The sequence below is a fragment of the Excalfactoria chinensis genome, chromosome 3 (genome assembly GCF_039878825.1).
Source record: "Excalfactoria chinensis isolate bCotChi1 chromosome 3, bCotChi1.hap2, whole genome shotgun sequence".
NCBI classification, from domain to species: domain Eukaryota; kingdom Metazoa; phylum Chordata; class Aves; order Galliformes; family Phasianidae; genus Excalfactoria; species Excalfactoria chinensis.
The window spans coordinates 88,876,829-88,899,286 of NC_092827.1; the positions used below are offsets into that span (position 1 = coordinate 88,876,829).

The 22,458-nt window shown below is 40.8% G+C and overlaps 1 protein-coding gene across 1 annotated transcript in view; it reads left to right on the forward strand.

Annotated features, from left to right (window-relative positions):
• Window positions 1-213: 213 nt before the first annotated feature.
• CNIH3 (cornichon family AMPA receptor auxiliary protein 3) overlaps window positions 214-22,458 on the forward strand; it is a 43,701-nt gene continuing 21,456 nt past the window's right edge. The window contains exons 1-2 of the mRNA XM_072333497.1: window positions 214-640; window positions 21,801-21,869. Of these exons, the coding sequence (XP_072189598.1) occupies window positions 560-640; window positions 21,801-21,869 (150 nt within the window). The 5' untranslated portion in view covers window positions 214-559. The remainder of the gene's footprint in view (window positions 641-21,800; window positions 21,870-22,458) is intronic.

The window sequence follows — 22,458 nt, forward strand, 5'->3', positions numbered from 1 at the left end:
TTTCTGTTAATCTAACTGCCAGTCTCCTTTCACGCAGTGTAAATGGATGTAAAGACTCTGCAGTTCTTAAACACCTCCACGGATGGTAACTCCACCACCTCCCTGGGCAGCCTCTGCCACAGCTGAATTTACCTCATACTAAACAGAAAACCTAACAAGGAAAAAAAAGAAGAATAAAGTACTCTAAATTTGGACAAGTCATTCTTTATTCACGATCCGACCCAAGCCAGCCTCAGTGCCAGCCCACCCTCATGCTGCCGCGATGGGATTTCAGTTAGAAACACGCGGTGCTGACAGCAGACCCCGCCCCGCCGGTGGGGGGACCTGTATCGAACCCACCCCCCGCTGGAGGCTCCGCCGCCCTCACAGGGGTGGGCAAAGAGCGAGGTGGGCCGGGCCGCTCCCAGCAGCAGGTGGAGGGTTCCGCCGGGACCGGGCGGCTTTTTCTCCGCTCTCCGGTTGTATTTGAGGGCGAGCAACTCCGCTTTTGCCGGCGTCGGAGGCGCGGGCGCCCATCTCCCTTCTGGGGGCTCGGGGGATCGCCGGGGCTCCCCTCGCCATGGCTTTCACCTTCGCTGCTTTCTGCTACATGCTGTCGCTCGTCCTTTGCGCCGCGCTCATCTTCTTCGCCATCTGGCATGTGAGTACCGCGGGGCCGTCCGTAAAGCTGCTGGCTGAGTTTTGTGTAAGCGTGCTCGAGGTAGAAATAGAATTCTCTCCGCGGAGTGATCTTGGAGATCTAATTGCTCTGAGCTGTTAATGGTGCGTTTGCAAGGCTTTTCTTATTAACGGAATGACAAAAGATGTGACAGTGATGCCAAGCGCTGCGAGGCTGGAAAGGATCTCTAGCAGTCAGCGCCTGCTCTCCGCGAGGAGAGGAGTACAATTGCCGTGATTACTCACTCTTGTGCTCTTCTCTCAGCTTCTCCAAACCTTAAGGTTTCCAAAAGTGTGAGTTTATAGATTCTTCAAACTTACTGAGATTAAAAAGTGTTTTCCACACTCAATCACTTGTTATAAACCAAACTGTTTCCCCCTTCGCCCCCCTCATAATTATGAATATGATTTTAATAATTCTCACATGTTTGAAGTCAGTTATCATGTTCCAGCAGTTGTCTTCCCAGACTGAGGTTGTTACCCGAAGATGCACAGTCTGTCTAGCAAATGGGGCTAATCATATCTAAAGCAGCGCCATAAGAAAGAAGGGGATGGATTTTTTTAGCAGTCTATTGTTACAGGACAAGGGGAATCGGTTTCAAACTAAAACATGGGAGATTTACATTGGATATAAGTAAGGTTTTTAAAAATAAGAGTGGTTGAGGCACTGGTACAGGTTGCCCAGAGAGGTGATGGGTGCCCCATCCCTGGAGACATCCAAGGTCAGGCTGGATGGGGCACTGAGCACCTGATCTGCTGTAGATGCCCTGTTTGTTGCAGGGCAGCTGGCCCAGATAGTCTTTAAGGGTCCCTTCCAACTCAAGTGATTCTGTGATTCTTCCATAAATCAGTGTAGCTACTTTGAATTTAGTCTCGGTGAAATAACAACTTTCAATCTGTAAGACCATGGAGAGCAATCTGTTGTTTCTAGAGGTTCAGAAGCAGCCACTAGGAAAGGAAAGCTTTTGTCAATAGGCTCATTTTTAACGTGCTTGTTTCTTACACACGCTGAAAAATTATTGAGGGATTGAATTTGAAAATGACTGGGAAACAGTGCTCTACTGTAATAGAGCAAGAATTGGTACAGTTATAAATAGATAGTTCTATTGAAATGCATGGCTTGTGAAGGTCATAGAACACACTGAACACACTGCTGGGACAAACTTTTACACACAACCTCTACATACAAAACACAGGGATTTTTATTGTCTTTTCTGTAAGAACTGTTATAATTCAGTTTCTTACTTCTGAAATGTAGCCTGGTGTATAGCTTCAATATTGTGTCACAGGAGCTTTTTTTTACCTTGAACATCTCATTGTGTACATCTTGCTGAGAAACAAAGCTCCTGCTCCTTCCCTGCAACCCAGCACTGAAGTATATTTGTAATGAACAGTTGCTATATTTCAAAACATGTTCATGAAGGTAGAATTTTCTGCTACATCCTAAAATGCTTTTTAATTATTATTAATGCTTAGTTCCTAAAAATAAATGGTTGATTAATTAGAGCATCTCATCGCATTGAATGATTTCCAAGGTACTAAGACTGAATCTGAGCATGCATCTTGTATATCACTTCAAAGGACTAAAGCAAATGGTAGCATTTGACTTTGTGTTGTTCCAGCCCAAATCTGACTGAAGCTTGGGCAGTTCTTTGGAATGAATTAACAGTGACTCGAACAGAATCTTTTCCTTTCTTTTTGCTTTGGTAGTCAGATGGTTTATGTAAGAATTGTAATTTTCCTTCATATTGGTGTAGTTGGTCCAATAAAAACTGTGAAACTGAAACAGTGTAAAATGAAGATGTTCATTTTTGGAAACTATGCTCTTCTGATGCCTTTCTTCTAAGTTGGAGTCCCTTTTTTTTTTTCCTTTCCCATGTTCTTTAGGACAGTCAAAGTGAACAGAGTATTGGAAGGAGTTACAAATGAATTGCAGAAACTCCTTCAGGCTTTTGGTACATGTAATAACATTGGTTCTACTTCTGCGCGGTTACGGTTTTCTGTCAAGGAAGAAAACAGAAATTTGTTGATAGGAACAGAAATGTATGTTTAAACTATGAGCATTGACAGTTAACGTCCCCAGCTTTTTTGTTCTTCATTGCAATTCACTGTAATTACCTAATGAGTGTTAACCCCATTCTGAACTGCTCTGAACCAAGATTTAGCTTCCCATTAGTGTTTAGCTGAGACATGTCAGGTCTTTCTAAACTCCCAGCCAGATATGACATACTACATTCTTTCTGTATAGCTGCATTGATTTCAGTTATGTCTGAACTGAAGTTGACTGAAGGTGGCCAAATTGTGGCTTATTTGTTGTCCCTTAATACGTGGTGTGTTTTCACAAACTCCCTCAGTGCAATGATTTGGGTAATCTGACTATGTGTAAGAGATTTCTTCCCTTTCTTCATATCTTAAGATGAAATTGTGTGCTTTGAGATTTGTCACTTTAAGGAAAGCTTTATAAAAGAACTTTTCAAAGTGTTCTACCGCTAAAGAAAAAAATCGTAAGTATGATAGACACTGATTAAAAAAATAATTCATGAGATGGGCCATCTATTTTCAAGCTCATACCAGCATATCTGTGAATGTGTGCGATTGCTTAGTAACCAGTAGTACTTAAGGGCTGCCAGAAAGGTTTGGGATTATTATGCCAGTGGAATAATGAATAGGGCTTGCCTAAGCAGTTGTACAAAATCACTCAGGCTTATGGAATATACTTCAATGTAATTGAACAACTGTGTGATGGCAAGAGCAGTGTGTGCTGAAATCAATGATAGTTATTTCAACATAAAACCATTAAGGTTGGAAAAGACCTCAAAGGTCATTGTGTCAAACTACTAACCTATCCCCACTGTGCCCACTGACCACATTCCCTCAGTGCCACGTCTCCGTGGTTCTCCAACACCTCCAAGGAGCAGCAACACCGCCAGCTCCCTGGGCAGCCTGTGCCTCATCACTCTTTCTTAGAAGAAACGTTTCTTAATATCCAACTTGAACCTCCTCTGACATGACACGTTTACTGAGTGTGGGTAATAGAACTGAACTCCAAGTTATATATATATGTATATATATTTAACAAATTTCCCTAAGATGTCTTTGCTTTCCAACTGAAGCTGCTACAGACTTAGAAGATGTTGTAAATTCTGCTCTTATTCTCTGCCTTCTCCTGCTGATGTGGGCTGTATTTTATTAGTACCCAATTTGCACTAGTTTAAGTTACAACATTTGTAACCTCTCCATGAGTTACGTGTATGGAATGTGGTGAATATTCAGTTTCTGTCTCACTAGGCTTCCTCAGAAAATTCCTACCTTAACTTTTGATAAATTGAATGATCTTACTTTTAAAGATGAGTAGGAAGTCTTCAAGAAAACCATTTAAAACTTGGGTTGATAGCAAGTTAAGTTGTACAAACGCTTTTATCTCAAAGTGCCTGCTACTCCATCAGTTTTCTCTGTGCATCTGTGCCTTAGTGTTTCTGTGACTGATTTGGAGGTTAACTGGATGTTCTGCCTGGTTCCAGTATAAAGATCTGTAACCCAGCTGGACCTGGATTTCTCTTCAGTAAAGGTTGCTGGCCACCTCAATTTAACCTCCTTTAAGAGCCTGCCTTGAAATGAAAATAGTTTCCTTACAGACTCAGTTATGCTTGAATATTCTTTCAGTTATTGAAGTTCAGTCCTGTACTTTAACGAGTCATTAACTGAATTTTCTGAGAATATTGGATAATCATGTAATTAAAAATAGAATCAGATGAATGTTTGAGGAGTGGGAACATAAACGGAGTTATGTTATCCATATTTCTTGAAGATATTTATTTTTTCTTCTCTATCTGAGTGGCTGAGCACATTGTCCCTGAAGGTTTCGTAGTCATGACAGCTTAAGGAATGTCTGATATTTCCACTCTTTCTGAAGACTGAGCACAGCCAGACTGAGCTGGCTATAACGTAGCCTGACAGTTCCCTTACAACTCTTCTCCTGGAAGTTTGTCACATTAATGCTGACAGACAGATATCAGGCTAGGCAACACAGGCAGCTTAAAAACAATATATTGAAAAATAAATACATCTCAGTGCAGTTACCTTGCCATGCTTAAATAACAATTTAAAAATAATTTAAAAATGATAGAAGTCTGTCTTTACCACAGACTTAAAAGCTGTAAAAAGATTTAATTGGCTCTCTCCCCATGCTTGAACTGTCATTATGAGATTTATTTGGAGAAAGGTTTTAAGCTGTAAATGACTGCCACTGGTTGTATCACAACTCACAGTGACTCCATTATCTACGTGCAATAAATTATTCTATGGAGTCTTGTGCATCCTTCAATTTGCAGAGAACTGTTTCAATGATATTTAGTTGTCACATCTTTTTTTAATCGTAAGATTAGCTGGAAAATCTACTTACTAAAAGGATGTTATCTCAAAGCTGGTAAACAGCATATTTGTAGTGCTTTATTTCAACTGCTCTGCTTGTTAATAAGCAAGGAAACACAGCTGTCATATTGCATTAGACTGTGAGTACAACTCTCTGATTGAGTCTGAGGCATGAGTTTATAGCTCTTATTACATATATTTGTATATTCATCCAGCAAATATGTTAAATCACCCATAAAACCCAACACTGAGGCTTCTGGCTTCATTGATTTGCCTGCTTCCTTTGTTCCTCCCAGGATGAGTGTCCTTCTATCAAAACGTTTTTCAGGAAGTAAGGGGATGCTCAGCTTGAGAATGTAGAGACATCTGTTTGACCCATCCCTCTTCCTTGCTGTCTTTGGCGTGGGGTTTATTTATAACTGTTTCTGCTGTTGACAGCTAGAGGTGACTCCACCAGGCAATCCAATGGTCTCAGTAAATCAAAAGCTGAAGATACTGAGAACTTACCTTTTGTAGGTTGGTGCTTTAGGAAAGGCATCAGCTTTCTGTGGAAACCAGGTAGCTTTCCCATATGAAACAAATATTGTTATTTTCACTCTGCAAAGAGCTAGTCACCTAAAGCCTCAGGACAGAGTTTGGTTCATGAAGGAAAGGCAGAGGAGTATAAAATACTGTTCTATTTGAAGTGTTAACTTGTTCCAGAGTTCCACTGCTGAAAGTTTTATTAAAAATGCTCAGTTCGTGGCCATGATGCCACGCAGCAAGCAAGACGTGGTTTTATTAGCAGGATGGCTCCTGTGTTCCTTGGATAATAATTTACACCTTCAGAATTTCCTATTCCTGTCAAAAGAAACCCAGTAATTGGACCCCCTCTCCAATAGCTGTGTTTAATGGCAGTAGTACCTCCTGATGTCACCTGCAAAATTGTTCTATCTCATCTTCCCAGTCATCAATGAAGATATCAAACAAGACTTAAGCCAATACTGATCTCTGAGGAACCCCACTCTAAACTGGTTATCTGGCAGTCTCCGAACCAGTGACCGCTGTCTTTAATTCTAGTGATACAGTCAGTTTTTCACCTTGTGGTCTGTCCATCCTTTCAATATTACCCCAGTTTGGGTAGAGATTTTTTTATGCCAGGACACAGCATCTCCCTTTTGCTTAGTGTCATGCTGTGTGCCCTTGAAAACTCTGAGGAGCATCAAAGCACCTTGTGGCAGCAGGACGAGGGTCCAGCTAATTTTATCCACTTTCCTTTGGAAAAATATTACTGTATAAAGCAAGAATTTATTTTAGAGATGCTACTGTGAAAAGTTATATTAAGAAGCACTGAATAATCACAAAACTTTCACAGTGGAAGTAGGTTTTCTATTCAAGATAGTGCAGGATTGTTGAACTCACACCTACTGTTCTGATAAAAAGAGCAGGTAGAAAATGAGTGTCTTTGCGGAGCTGTCCTATGGAGCACTGCCTGCAGCAGGAGGTCATGAAATACCTCTGGGTTGGTTTGGGGTCCTTCTGTATTTCTAAGCTTTTGGGAGTTCTGTCATATCCGAGCTATCAGATTTTTATTTTGTAATGTAGCTGGAAGTCTGAACTAAGCACATTATTGGGGTAATGGAGTTGAAAATGTTGAGAAGATCTGCAGTGAAATGGTGAGAATTAGTAAGTTAAAGCCTCTGCAATTCTCTGATAACAGTTGCTGTGCAAATGTCAGGCATTTTTGACAGAAGCACTACTTTTATGTATTTTATTTTTTGTAAGAAATGTCATTTGATTTTTCAATGCATTTAAATGCCAGCCATCTTTATGCTGTGAGTCACAGTTTCAAGTGCTCCATTGTTTAGTCAATCTTCTGCAACGTTATTATTTTATCGTGTTAAGAGTTCGTGCTAAACAGTTATTTGTATCACCACATAAATGGGCATTTGTAAGCCAGCATAACGAAGGCTCCATGAAGACTGATTTGACTGTGTGTGCTTCAGGGTTGATCTGCCTGCAGTATTGCCTAAACACTATAACATCCTTTAGAATATTGACTTGCTGATCCCTTGAGTGGCAGGTCAGTTCGGAGCTGTGCTGAAATCTGTCTTTATCCTTAATCATGCTCTTGTAATTAAACAGTCAGTTTCATAGGAATGTAGGTGAACACCAGAGGCATGAAAAAAGTGCTGCTGTTCGATTATTTTACTCTGTTTGATCCTTCTTACTGGCTGTTGCGTGCCTTCCTCTTGCCTTCTGTAAGCGCAACTGCACCGCTGATGTATTGCTTCACCTTGCCTTATCTCTGCAAACACAGCTGTGTTGCTGGTGTGTGTGTGTGTCTGTGCTTTGGCATTTCTTCTTTCAAGTTCTTTATGGATTAGAACATCAGGAGAGATTCTGAGCATTGTCATCCTTGCCTGACACCACCTGCAGGAGAACCTTCTGTTCTGCTGCCTTGTCTCTTGGTCCAGCTGGGCTCCAGCTGTGCAGGCTAGAGGCAAGAAACACAGATGGGCCAGCATTTTGGCCTGCCACCCCATAGCTGGCTAATTTCTGAGATAGCATTGCTATTAGCACACGTCTCAGTAGGTAATGTGCAAGAAAAGCTTTGTGGAAAGTGGGAAAGTTGGGCTAAGGGAAGCAGAACTCTGGGGAGAAAGATATGATGATCAAATTAGACATAAAAGGTATATTATGAGTAGGGACTTAAAGAGAAGAAAGATTGAAAATGTAGAATTCTTTCTTCAGAGAGGTACTTGAGAAGGCTGGCTGAATGCAGGTGCTGGAGCTGAATTCAGATAGTGGGCATTTTTGAACAGCCTGTGTAATGAGCCTTCTGTGAGGGTATGCTGTAAGATGTGACATGCTTGGGCAAAGTTATTAGGGGCAGAACCCAGCTGCACTTACATGTTTTGTGGGGTTTGGTGAATGTGAATAAATCACTGCTGGTAGGAATGGGGAACACATGAGAGGAAAAAGAGGTGACAGCAGCAATGGAAAACCTGTGGTGAAGTGGAAGAGAACTCAACATAAGGAGTGGGGGAAGGTATCTCTCCTAAACATCAGTTTTTACACTGTGTATTGACACTGTTGAGGAGAGAACTGACTGGAAAAAAAGAGTGCATGGAACAAATTAAAAATGCCAAAATAATGACTTGTAACAATATGTAGGATTCTTTGAAAACTAAGGAGTAGAATAAGATGTGGTGTGATGTATCTTGTTAGAGATAGATAGCACCAGCCAATTAACCAGATTTTCATTGATGACTTTTGTCTTACTGATACTGGGAAAAAGTCTTGTCTTTTGATCTCATTCTCTTACCTCCTCCTTGGAAGCAGATGTTTTTTTCTTATTGTATTTATTTTGACGTATTTCCTCATTCATTTACTACCCTTTCCCTGAGATTATTCTGCAGAAGCATCCAGTTTCTTCCTAGCTTTGTGTTATGTCATTAACTAATAGAAAAAATGGAAGTACATTTTTCTGAGAATAATTTATGAGGACAGAGCATTGTGGCTCTACAGTGTGTTTCTCTTTTCTTCCATATCCCCCATACTGGAGGTCTGATGAAAGGGGAAAAAGCAAGTGGTAACATTGCATGCAAGCACATTACATTGAAGGTGAGGTAGATGACAAATAATTTGTAATTTTGAGGAAAATCAGGTAGAGGAGAATACTTCATCTTGCTATGTGGTTTCTAGTCAGGATTAACCCACTGTCAGTCCAATGTGACCGTGCCAACATCCTCTTAGTTTACCCCTGTGTGTCAGGCCTTTCATAAACCCAAACCTAGCCTGTTCCTGGCTTGGCATGGATGGGGAAAGCTGGTAGTAGAGAATATGATCTATAGAAGTAGAAGATGTACAAATCTTTAGTTATGAACTGGTGACATAGAGGTAATGAGCAATACCTCCTCATTGTTTCATTTCTCACTGCACTTTCTTGATGTGACATTTCATAGAATCATAGAATCACAAGGCTGGAAAGGACCTACAAGATCATCTGGTCCAACCGTCCTCCCATTACTGTTGCTACCATAAGCCATTAAACCATATCTCATAGCTCCTCATCCAGACGCCTGGATTTCACATAGTCTAAGGAGAAGCAAGAACAGCGCAGCGTTCTCTTTCTTCTGTTGAAAGTAGAGTTCTCCAGACACTCCTGGGCTTGGATACAAAATGGCATCATTTTCTTCTCATCAGTGTTGTTTGGGAGGTGTGTGAGCCAGTTCAGCTGCACTGTACATTATCTGAATCAGAGCCATGAATCATGTCAGCACCTCAGCTTGAAAGCTTGAATCCAAGCACCTGTAACTTACCCTTGGCCTGCTGAAGAAACTGAAATTATGGGTGATGCTTTGGCCTAACTTTATATATTTTTTTCAAGAATCTATTTGCAGATCTGGTTTTCGTTTGCCACCTTTCCAGGATAGAAGAAAAAAGTGAGGCTTGAGTCTGTGTGGCGTTTTCTATGTTGCTCTCTGTTACCTTGATGAGTGTGTGGCCACGACTGGGAATCCACACTGTTACAGATGGTTTTTTTCTGAACAGACTTGTCTGTCACATCAACTTAGTGCCTCGCTAACAAGGGACAGCGCTGCTGATAGGGCATGTCAGTTTGTTGTCACTGCTGCTCTGTGAGTAACTGCTCTGTGGGTTTGGGCTGAGCTGAAGAATCAGAAGTGGTTAGATAGTCCAGTGCTTAAAAGGTTTTGATTTTGTTATTTAAATGGAAATGCCTGATTTTCACGAATCCATGTGAAATGCTCCATTGCATGTAGCAAGTGGAGGACATATGCAGAGCAGAGTATTGGCAGGATGCTTACACTGAAAGTACAGCAAGTGTGGGAGATTTGTGCTCAGCTCCCTTTGCTGCACAAACTGTTTCTCCCAGAAGGTGCTCAGATTTGGGGCTCTTTGTGCTTGATTGTCAGATCCTGATGATAGACTCTGATGTCAGCTTCACCATGGACTTCCAGAGTCTCCAGAAATGGGTGACCTGCTGGGTGCAACAGTCTCATCAACTTCTAGTATAGAAAAGTGAGGGTATGTCTTCTGCCTCAATAAGCCCTTCAATGCAATGTCTTTATGCACTATAGCAAGATAACGACAATGGAATTGACCTCGTTTCCAACAGATGTTTCAAGAATTGAGTTCAGGTGCACTTGTGAAAGATAGAAGATGTGATTTTTAAGTCTGTGCTGGCAGAAGAATTTCCTCAGCAATGCTGACTGTGAATACACTGAAATAATGCATCTCTAGGTACATGTACATTTAACCTTCTGCTCAGAGCAATGTGGTATAGCCGTTGTTTTTTGCTGTGAAGTGAGGAAGTTTTGCTTTGGTGCTTTATTTTTGCTTGATGTTACTATCAATATGTCCTGTCCCTTAGGGTTGTTCTTCATTCACATAATGCTGCTGCTTTCTGATCTGTCTCATTGTAATGAAGCAGCACACCCACCTTAAAAACTCCTCCTTTGGAAGCCTGTTCTGAAGCATGCTCTAGCTGCAGGGAGCAGAACTATCAGTCTGTTTAGAAACAGACTCCGTAAACTGTGTTAACATCATGTCTCCAGTACAGCCTGCTTGCTTGTCTTCTGCCTTGTAATGAACCACAGTTTCTCTGTGCAAACCTGATGTTTTTTTAACCTGGATGGATTTCAGCTGGTCTGGACTGAAAGCCAGGGAGAGGGTGTGAAGCTGTGGCCCAATTCTAGGTCATCTCTGACCTCCGTACCTGGGAAAAGGTGGATCTTCTTTCTCCTTCCTGACTGAGAGGGTTGGCACGTCTCAGCTTCAGGATAACTGGGGAACATATTTCAGTGATTGTGGAGAAAAAGTGGAATCTGTGTCCAGAATCCTGTCATTGCCCATTAAAATTGTTTCTCCTCGCAATTGGATGAGGTGACTTTAAAACACCCTTTTCATAACAGTTATAGAAAGCTGTCAATAGATGCTTGTCAGATCAGCCTTCTGGGAACATCTTGCTCTCAACAGAATTTTGCAACTGCTGAGGTTTTTTTCTGTGCTTTTGTCAAAACAAGAAGTGAATTCTTTACATGCAGAAATCAGGTTGTTTTTTTCATTTTGTCTGTAGGGTTGCTATAATAATAGCAACCAGTAAGACTGAGATAGTAACTTTCCATTCAAAATACTCGAAACTCTGCACAGTATGGTTGTGTTCCTCAAGATAAATCTCTGCCTCTTTTACAAGGTGGATAGAGTTTTTCATTCTTGTGCTAATTCATGGACTTCTAGGTATCTGACAAATGGTTATTCTTAGTGGTTCCTCTTGCACCTCTCCACATGCTCAGAAATCTGACTTGGTGCAGCTGAAGCAACACTACTGCTTTTGTCTGTCTGTGTAGCTTTTGTTTATGTGGGGGAATACAATGATGGTTGTAGACACAGCAGTCTGCATTGGTGTAGCTGCATGTTCTGGGCTGGAGAGCCTTCTTCTGTGAATTTTTATCATTATTTAACTAGAATAGTGTAGTTATGCCTCTACAATTCCATAGGAAGATAGGGAAGCCCCTTGAGTTATATTTGTGGAATAGTCACTGCATGCATTTAATTTTGCAGATCAGAATTTTGAGTGGAAAAGGCTTAGGGTCTCTTGAGAAGTTACAGTAAGATTTCAATGACTGTTATACTATCTTAAGCTTCCAGTTAGAGCTTAAAAGTTTGAACTGTACTGGATTAAATGCAGAGCCTCCTCACAAACAGAACTTCAATAAGAAGAACTGAAAACCAGTTGCCCAGCTGTATGTTTGTGCAGCCCTGGATGGAGCCATGAGTACTTTGTTTGCATCAGCAATATAGAGAGTTGTTTAATAGTAGCAGCATAAGAAATTCAAGTTAAGTAGAGCAGAGAAATGCCGTACAATTATTACTGTGAAATCTGACAGATAGAACAATTTTCTACCCTTGAGTGGTTTAAAACCATTTGCAATCTTAATCCAGAAAGGCACTGCTCAAAGCAATGCTCTGCTCCAGGGATGAACAACAGTATAATAATCAGAGAGGAACACGTAGTTTTGCTTCTCATATGCTATTAGTCTGCTGACAGCAGTCTTTGTTTCCCCCAACATTTAGTATGGCGCAGAAATTCAGGGGGCTCTCTTTCTTCTGCAACCATTTCTGCTGTTTAACTCCTGAGCTTAGTTTTTCCCCTGGTACAAAGCATGGAAGAGATACATTTGTTAAAGTCTTCATTGTCTTGAAGGAAGTTTTTTAAATGCAAAACATTGTTATTGTTCTTTACTTATATTAATAAATACCTTTCATCTCACTTTCCTCTCTGCACTCTGCTTGGCTGTAGCGTTAAGACTCATATCTGAAATGCTGGTTTTGATCAATAGTCTAGGAAGCTACTGAGTTACATGGGCAGATATGATGAAAAGAAAAAATACCTATTTTAAAAGATGTTTAACAAAAGGATACAGTAACGTGGGGAGAAAAAAAGAAGATTAACTTCTTTGGCTTTTGAGGGAAGTTACCCATCCACTCCTGCAATTTTGAATAATCATTTTAATAAACTGCTGGTCTGTCACTGTTAGAGGAGAGGAAAGCTCTTCATCATGGCGCAAAGCCAGGAGGGCGTTTTCCACCATAATTATGCTTAATGATGCAAAGATCACTCCACATTTTTCTGTTTTATGTCCTGTCCTTGCTTCGTTGGCTATATAATTCCAACTTCCAGAGAGATACGAGACTCACTTGAAATAAAATGAAGATGCAAATGCATCTCAATATGGCCACCTGACATGCCAAGAGGGTTTGATGTCTGAGATCCTACGGAGGAAGGCAGGGAACTGTGTCACAGGAGGTAATACTGAGACACTGACTGAAATACCCAAGTGGCTCGTGAAGAAGTGCTGTTACAAATATCAGAGCACTTGCTGAGCTTCAGAGATGAACAGTTAAAAACAGTCAAGTAGAGGGGGAGGGAAGGAAGGCTGTCATTGATAGGAAAGGATTAAAGGTTTGTTTATTACTGGTGGGAAAGCTGGAGTTGAGTGTTTCACCAATTAGGATAATATATCCATCTAAAATGACAGCTTTAGTAATATTTAAGCTGAATGATTTTTTTGTTAGGTTTGTTTCTTTGTTTGTTTTCCTTTATCTAGAGCTTTTTCAGGGCAAACAGGTTTAAACTTGCATATGTGTTACACAGTTGTGCCTGACACAAAAAGACACAGGTAAGAGCATCATCCATGCATGGCACTGGCAGCTGTGCTCTGAAAGCTCACAGTGTGAACCAGGCAGGCAATACTCATTAGCTTCATTCATTCATTCTTTGTCTGAAATACAAACCCTGCAGTACAAACAGTGTAGGCGTTTGGTCTGTAGGGCTTTCTAAACACTGTCCTCCTGAATCTGCACTGCTGTCTAAAGAATCAGACTTCAGCATGACTTTGGGTATCTTTATCCTTCTATAAGAGATACTGAAGTCCATAAATAGCAATGGTGTTATCTGCCAGTATGAAACTCTTTCCAATTTCTGGATGATGTACTGAATTCTATTACTAATTCAAAAGCTATGCTGACTTTTCAGACAGTTCCTGCACCTGCCGTATGTAAATTCCTGCAGTGTGGCTTTGATGGCAGGGACAGCGAGCAGGGCTGTGCCAGCTCTCTCCACTCAAATGGTTCTCAATCAAACTAAAGCTGTGAAGGTGCAATCATATGGGTAGCAGCAAGCAGGTTTTCTTATCTCTTTGGCCACAGCTTGGCTCATAAGGGAGGATTTCCCTGACTGCCACATCGTCTTCAGATTAAATTCCTGCTGTGTTTCAGTGTTAGGGACTTCTCTTTTCCTTGGCATTCAGCCACAGGTTCTTCTTGGAGCTGTCAGTCCCTGCCAAAAGTGGTGATGGGAAAGCGCGATGTCCTCTCACCCACAGAGTGCTGGATGGCCAAATGAAGTCTGAAAAAGGAAATTTATTTCCCCATTTTGTATTGTTCTGCTGCTCAGTATTGTGCTACCACACATCTCACAGCACTTTTCTCTTCTTCAGAAGGACCTTCCTTCTTATCAACCCGCTTAGAAACGAAGGGTTAGTAAATGCTGAGATAATTAGGCATGAAACTGGTGTATAAAGGCTCCTACAGAAATTTGGCAACAAAAATGTTTTTTGTTTTTCAAAAGAAGGTATTGATTAGATTTAGCTTCTGTTGGCAGGTGTCAAGATAAAATGTGCTAGATATCCAAGAGTTAGCCCATTCTTTTAGGGAAAAACTTGAAAAAGAGATATGGTCCCAGCATCATTTAGCTCTGCTATTAATTCTTATTCTTGTGCAAGAGCTGCAGTGCACAGGATTTGCGTGTGCATGTGTGGGTTTGTATGAATGTCAGCTAGCAGGAACTGGGAGTTTTCTGCTGAACTGAAGACAAACAGCTTTGGAGTCACTCCTGCAAAATAGAACTTTCTCATTTTATTAAATAGCTGTTGTAATGAAGTAGTCTTGGCAATGGCGTGCACAGTGTTATCTGTGAACAAATCTAATTTAGGAACAGGTTCAAGGTTTCGCAGCAGGTTTGGAAATGGTCTTCCAAATGGAGCTGTAAGAGGGGAAACCGTGTGCCTCCTTTTCAAAATAAGCTTGGTATATTCATCACTTGGATCTCGTGGGTTGGCAGAAATAAGGGGCTGTACTTGGCAGCCCAGGGTGTCCCTTTGGTGCTTCTTCTTGGATACTGTTTTGAAAATTAAACAATAATGAAATAATATTTACTATCATTACTGTTTTATTATAGTACAAATAAGAGTCACTATGATATAGAAGGTAAGATAAGATGCTTCAGTCACTATAAGCAGTGTGTTTTATTAAAACAAACACAATGATATAATATTGAACTATGCCTCACAATCTAAAGTCAAAATACACTTCAAAGCAAAAAGGTGGCTTGGGAACAGCTTCTGGTTTTGTGTTACCTCTGGATATTCTTATCAGTTTGTTGAAAATGACAGAAATAGTTCTGGCCAGCAGAAAATACAGTATTTTGAAAGCTCTGATGTATGCAGCTCTTCTTACTAAAAATGAGGATCTTGTTTGTGCTATTTAATGAGATTAGTGTGCAGGGTCATTAGTAGATGCTCTTTATTTATGGATTAGGAGACTAGAAGAGGCCTAAAACATTTCCCTGGATGTTTGTGTGCTTTTTATTTCCAAGTTGTGGTCACTGTAGCTTACCTTTTACTTACTGCTGCAATTCATCCTTTAGTCATGCAGTTCCTTCTCTAGTCTGTTTCCTTTACACTTAGGTAATGGCCCTAAGTTGCACCAGAGGAGGCTCAGTTTGGGTATTAGTTAGCGGGCATTGTGAGGATGAGTTGGTGGTTGGACTGGGAGATCTTAGAGGTCTTTTCCAACCCTAATGATTCTGTGTTCCCATGATGTTTCTAGTTGCAAAGCAGATGTATGCTCCCCAGCCTTCAAGCGTGTAAATATTACAAAGCTGTGCAGTCAGAGTAGTTTGCTTTGTGAAGAACTTCTGCTTTATTGCAGATCTTTTAACACTAAAATAGCTCCTGGGGGGCTTGTGTGAGAATAGTTTTTATGCTTGTAATACTGCGTACCTCCAGCCTTGTAAAGTCACTGTGTTTCAGTGTCTGCCTTGCTGAAATAGTGGTACACTTGTAACCTTGAATAATGATTGTGTGCTTCCTGTGGATCACAGACTGAGCATGTGAACCTGAGCATGAAGCAGTTCTGTGGGCTGCCAAAAAAACCCTTCATGCTCTTTAAGCACAGCTGCCATACTGAGCACAGATCACTAGTGTTAAGTGCATGAGTAACGCAATAAATGATGAATTTATGATGTATGAAATAAGAACACAAAAATTCCCTTTTTTAAGAAGTGTAAAGCTGAGAGTTATACAAGCCTGGAGATTTTCTGAAAAGTGTGAAAGTTAATCCCAAGACTTAGAAAGACAAAGGCTGTTTCTCAGCTTTGGGTTTGCACGCGTGATGCTGCTGCATAGCATTGGTTAACCTATTCCATTTTTCCTGAATTAACTTGAGCAGCAGCAGCCTATGTTGTCCTCTCTTCTGAAGGCAGAAAGTGACTTGAGAGTGGAGTCTGGGAATTACTGTTTTGCTACATAGGTACCCAGCTCCAAGTGTTCTAAAGTGAGCTACATGCTGATCCTGCTGTTGCACAGAAATGTGAAATCTGGGCTGTGCACCTGAGCAGCAACCAAGAAGTGGTATGAAGATGCTGATTTGTTCCAATGCAGCATGAAGTGAGAGCTGAACACTGTGTCCTCTGAGCAGCCAGCTCTCAGTTTTCAGACCTTAATAACCCCAGGCCATCTGATGTTAGGTAGTGGTTGGTGAAAACAAATAACAAATGGTACATGCAAGCACGGGTAAGAGAAGAAAATATCTCCTGTGACAGTGCAACCTGCATTCACCCTTTTCCTGCGTTAGTGAACCATATAGGCTGTATTGCTCTCAGCTGTACTCCAATGTAATGTCAGAAAAGAGGAGCTGGTAGTTTTTCCAGTGAAGTTGGAATTATTTTTCTCTCCTAGCCCAGTATTAGCTCTTCATGGTTTTTATTTGGTTCTTAAAAGATGATTGTCAAGTTGAGTCAGACCTGGTTTCACTCATCTCTGATGCTGTGAGTGTTGAGGTACACAAAAAGTGGTCCTGCTGAGCAGGAGGAAGGCAGTATTCACAAAGCAGTTTAAATGTGACAGCTGTATTACTGGATGTGTCTGGGCCATACTGGAGACTATAGAATTAATAATTATAGTGCGGTTTGAATCTCTTCTGATTTATGGAGTGTTGCAAGAATCCTGAAAGTACTGTGACCAGCTGTTGCTAAGCTCAAATGAGCATTCTGCAAGGAGATGACACGGGAGGTATTGGCACAGAGGAAGCCCTATGAAGAGTTTTCTTTGCATTTACATTGCTTGGTAGCCATCACTTCAAATGGAAAGAGAGGACAAACCATCTTTGAACAAATGTTCGCCATTCTCAGAGCAAAATTTCTTGTTTGGTTTCATTTTGTGTCACAGTAGGAATTAGGTGGCAGGAAGTGTTCCCTCACTCTGTCACATTGTCCACAGCAGTGCTGTTGTTTATCTCTCTGCGAGCTCCCCATGCTCCATCACACCAAGTGATGTATCTTCCATTTCAGCTCCTTCTGAGTTCTTTGTTGACTGACGCTCTCTCACACATTTTGACTTGCAGCTTCTGGTCAACAAAATCCATTAAAGTAACTCACCCAGTTTGCATCAACATAGTTCAAACATGATTAATGTTCAGCTGTATTTCCCCAACTTGGTAAAGATGTCTGTCCAGCAGCTGATGGGCAGACATGAAATGAATGTAAGCACAGCGTGCTCCTAAGCCTGTCCATCTTCTGCCCATGTGCTGACTTGCAGACAGCCAGGAGCTGCCTGTGTGGGTGCTGTGGGAGCTGTGCCATGCACAGGGGAGCAGAGGGGGAGATGAATGTTTAGATGAGCTGTTAACAACAGTTTCTGCAGGACAGGATTGGCAGGGTGGTGGCAAGGAAACATATGTAAAGCGTTGCTGTTCTGTTCTTAGTGTGATTGTCACCAAGTTCTGCTCTACATACATTTTAATTTTTCTAAGATACCAATGAGCAATAATATCCAACTTCTTTGTTGCCACTGAATTCAAATGCACAGTAACCCCACCTACCACCCAAAAATGTCTCATCTTCCATCTAAAAGTATTTCTTTATGAGCTTGGTGGTTTAAAAAACAAAAAGCCTTCCCTAAAATTGGGAGGTTATAATTAATTCCTGCCATTAATAGGTGAAATCTGCAGTTTGTGTGGATAAGTGTAAGAAGACAAAATTCAGGTTTGGTCTGTTTGAGTACTTTGTTCTTCAGAGCTGTTGTTGTCAAGAGAGATGAGCACAGAGAGTGCATATAATTAATGCACGTTTTGTAAATCTGAATGCAATTGTAGGTGTATTGAAACCTACGATGTCATCTCCATCTCATCTGTTCAGTGCATGTTTAAACTGGGCTAACTCCTTTCTGACTTACTCTTGGATCTTTGATGTGAATCACTGGAGAATGCAACAATTAATTTTATAAACCTTTAGTTTTATTGGACTGGTAACACCCACAACTGTATTTCTATCAATAGAAAAAAGGTACTGATACAGAAGTGGAAAAGCAAACTTCCTGCAGTGTTTTGCAGTGTGGAATCAGGGAAGATTTGCCAAATCAGAAGGTGAGTCAGCATCCATTGCCCCTCTTGCAGAAGTGATTGAAGTCTTTGCTAAACGTGCACAAAATGAAAGGATCCTTATCCTATCAAACCATGTTCAACAGTAATATTTACTAAAATAGATTATTTTCTCCTCTGTTTAAGATCAGTCCCTGGTGTATGCTTCCAAAATGCCAACCATGTAGCTCTCTGTTAGGCACTATGACTAGAAGTTGGTCGTTTTCCTTTGGAACAGAGTGTTGGTTGCCCAGCCTTTGCAGAGATGAGGTCACCGATGTCCACATGTGTATGTCTGAATTGCCACACTGCATCAAATCAGATTGGATGACTAGAAGACACAGAACAGTTTCTAAAACATGTTCATTTACGAAGTCTAAATGATGGCAATCCCTGACTGGGATCTGTTCCATTGCTTTCCTTTGAATGATCTGCTCTGTCATGGTACTGACAAATACGGCAATCTCTGAAGTGAAGTGGACCTCAAACACACTCAAGTGCTGTTCCATAGCAGTAAGCATCTCTGATGAGCTCTGCATGGAAAGCAGGTAACTAGACTGCATCAAGCTGAAATGTATGAATAATTGGGCAGCAGATTGTTTTTTCTTGGAGTAGGGCCAGAACTCTGCGCCTCCCGTGAAATACTTAATAATGATGGCAAGTAGATAATTATTTGTTTTTCTGTAGGGTTAAATGGCAACTCCAACCACACAAAACCCTAGAGCACTGAACTTCTACACAAGGTTAGTTATAATTGGAAGAGGAAGATATTTACTAATTGATTATACAGACCACTCAGCAGCACAGCCCATCTTGGATCCAGTAATGCAATGTGGTTTGTTGTACAGTTACATACTGCATTGTGTGCAGCCACCAATCTTAAGAAACTACAGATCTGCTTCCGTTATTTTCTATCTGCAGCTTGAGAACTGAATGGCTGGAGAGCAATTCAAAAACCAAATGACCAACCAGCCAACCAACAAAAAATGAGAGGACAAAGTGACCTTCTCTTCATTCCTTCTAGTTGTGAACCTGCCTAACATTGCACTTTATGGCTTTTCACTTTGAGAAATAGGAATGCACTATTTTCATGAATTAAATAAGGTATCTTCACGTGATCACTGGATTTCCACTCCTCTGCATTTTACAAAATATAAACTATTATGGAAATAAAACATTAAGAATTGGAGAGGATTTATTTCTGTCTGCCTCTTCCCAGAGCGAGACTGAAACTTTTGCTGAAGAGAATTTCCTCTAATTCTGTGTGCTTGATAGAAATTCTCAGTCTGTTTCTGGCAGGTGTAATAGAAATGTATCTTAAAATTGTCATGATGTGCAGGCATAATCCCAAGTGGTTTGCCTGATAGACTGGTGCGTTTAGAATTATTGATTCGGTGAAAACCGTATGCTTAATAGTTTGATTCATTTCAGTGCATTTAGATGTTATGGAGCCATAACAAAAAATGAAATGCTTGCTAGTAAATAAAGAGCAGGGGTTTGTCTGTGGAGCTGAAGATGCTGCTTGGGAGAGAAGGAGGAGAGGAGAGAGAGAGGAAGCCTGAAAACAGCATATTTGAAGTTAATTTCTTTTAGAAACTGTCATTTAGGATTTCTCCAAGACTTCTGCATTAGGTAAGGCCAGCTCAATGGAGCCCTGCCTTAATGGCTGTCTTTCAAAGTGACCTACTTCTTCTGCATCTAAGTGTGTTCCAGGGTTATCATCAAACCTCTGTGAAGCTTTAAAGTCTTTTTCGGACTCCTTGTGGAATAGGGTCCTCCTCATGATTTCAGTGTTTCAAGTTCTCCATGTTGTCTCAGATCACTCTTCCCTCCCAGTGAAGAATCATAGCATTGTTTCAGTTGGAAGGGACTTCTAAAGGCCACCTGGTCCATCACCCTGCAGTGAACAGGGAGCCATGGACTGGCTCTGTGCTGACTGCCATTTCATTATTTTCTCAAAGTCCTTGCTATTTCTGACTACCAAAAGCAGTAGCAGAGCAAATCCACTCAGGGTTTGTTTATTTCCTTGTTTCAAGGAAATTTTGAGCTCATCTCTGTATTTGCAACTCCCGTTTCCATGGTACATTAAAAAAGAGTTGTCATTCAAATCTCCTAATGCTTTTCTGTCTTAAAATGACATCTGTAAGTACTGGTGCAGTGAGACAAAGGTAATTCAGGGGAGATGCACAGGATCCCAGAGCAGATCCTGTGGCAGAGCTGTGAACAGAGGCACTCTCTTACTTGTGACAAATTATCCTTCTCCCTTTATGGGATGCAGCCAGTGCTCACATTGATACCCAATTACAAACACAAGTATCTGAGCTGCACAGTCATTACTTTCCCAATAGTTCGCCCAGCTTGAGTAAATGAAGAGCTGCTCAAGAAATATTAAGTATAGAATTGTAATGAGCCTTATTCCTCACAGCAGTATTATGACCCTCTCACAGTCTCTGTTATTGCACTTTCACCTTTGGTTTAAACAGCTTGTTGCTGATCTGATTTTTGACTTATACAGAGATATTACATCAGTGGGTAGAAATGCTTCACTTATAATCAAGCTGTATAGTTCTTTTGGTTTATTCTGGCACTTTGACTTGTCGTACTGGAATAAACTGAATTCTGTAGAATTCCTACAAAATGCCCCACTTTTGATTTTAAATGTGCTCCAGCATGATGAATGCAGCATTAGGGTGCTGGTTGGATATGTGTAACTGGATTTTATCCTCTGACCTCGCAGCAGATTGTGATGGTAGTCAGGGTCAGCTCATTTTCAGACTTCTTGTTGCTGCATATCGTACCTGTAAAATGAATGTGTGTTAACTATACAGCAGGTCTGTGCTGATCCCCCCCTCGGTTATGGAACAGCTGGTGCACTCATACCAATTACCTGACTGCTGCCTCATCTTCTTAGTGGACACAATTACTTTCCTGGGTTGTAAATTGCCTGAAGAGGAATCACTGTTTTATTGTGTGTTGTTTGTGGTGCCTGTCACAGGGAGCTTCTGCTCCTTGATTGTAGCCAGCAGAGGTATTAATAAAATACAGCCATAAAGTTAAGAATGTTCTTTGATATCTTTGAATGAAATATACTGAGGGCAATTACAGCTGTTTCATTATGCTACAGCTGTTTAAATATGTTATCACATATTATTATTTTATGGGCACTTTTATGTTGTGCTGTAAAAGCAGGCATTAATTACCAGCTGATCCATCAGCTGATGGATGAAACTAAAGGACCTGTGCACAAGGTTTCTCTCCATTAATGATGTCTGAGGTAAGTGTTCCAAAACCCGTTGCAATTGAGGTAGGGCATGCTTTGCTTTAGGGTCTGCTTGAAAACTAGTAGCAGCTTAATAATGATAACACTAATTCAGAATTAATACCTGAAGTAAGTTCAAAAACTGATAAGAAGAGCCTGTTGTGTATGCATTAAAACTGGTGCACTGTATCTGATGCATCGCTGTGAAGAAAGGGAGGCCATGAGTCCATGCTTCGAACTAGCTGCTAATAGAAAAACAAACGTTTGTCTGAATGTTTATTACAGTGCTTGAAAAATAAATGTTTTTCAGATAATCGCCTTTGACGAGCTGCGGACGGACTTCAAAAGCCCAATAGATCAGTGCAACCCAGCCCATGCAGTGAGTACAACCAGTGGTGTGCTAAGCAACAGCTACTAAACAGGAGGAGATACACTGAGCCATGTGCCAAAGTATGAGTATGGAGGGGAATGTAGAGCCTGTTGTGAAGTCAGCTGTAGTCTGGTGAACTGATGTGTTGGACTAGACTTGGGAAACCAGATGGTGGTTCTTTATCCTGATAGCTTTCCTCTTTGCTGAAAGAGGTAGGAAAATAATTTGGAAGTTCAAAACCTAAAAGACACCTAATGTGATGCTAAAACTTTCTTTTGATTCTGTGGCACCAGTTTTCCTTTTAAAAACCATTTGCTTTCTCTGCTTTCCAGCATGACTTGATGACATTTTCCAATACTGACTGTAAAAATGAGTCAAAATCTTTGAAGGGATTTGATAAGAGCTGCATTTCCTAGATGTGTTCATCCCATAGTAGGGCTGTTCTCCTGTGCTTGAAGAGTAAATAACACATTCTGTTGCATTTGTTGTGTGAAAGTTTAAATGTCACCGTGAGCCTGTAAACTCAGTTTTACCTCATGATCCAAAATGAAGCATAGATTGAAGCAGAAGAAAACTCTGTGAAAGCTGTAATCCAAAG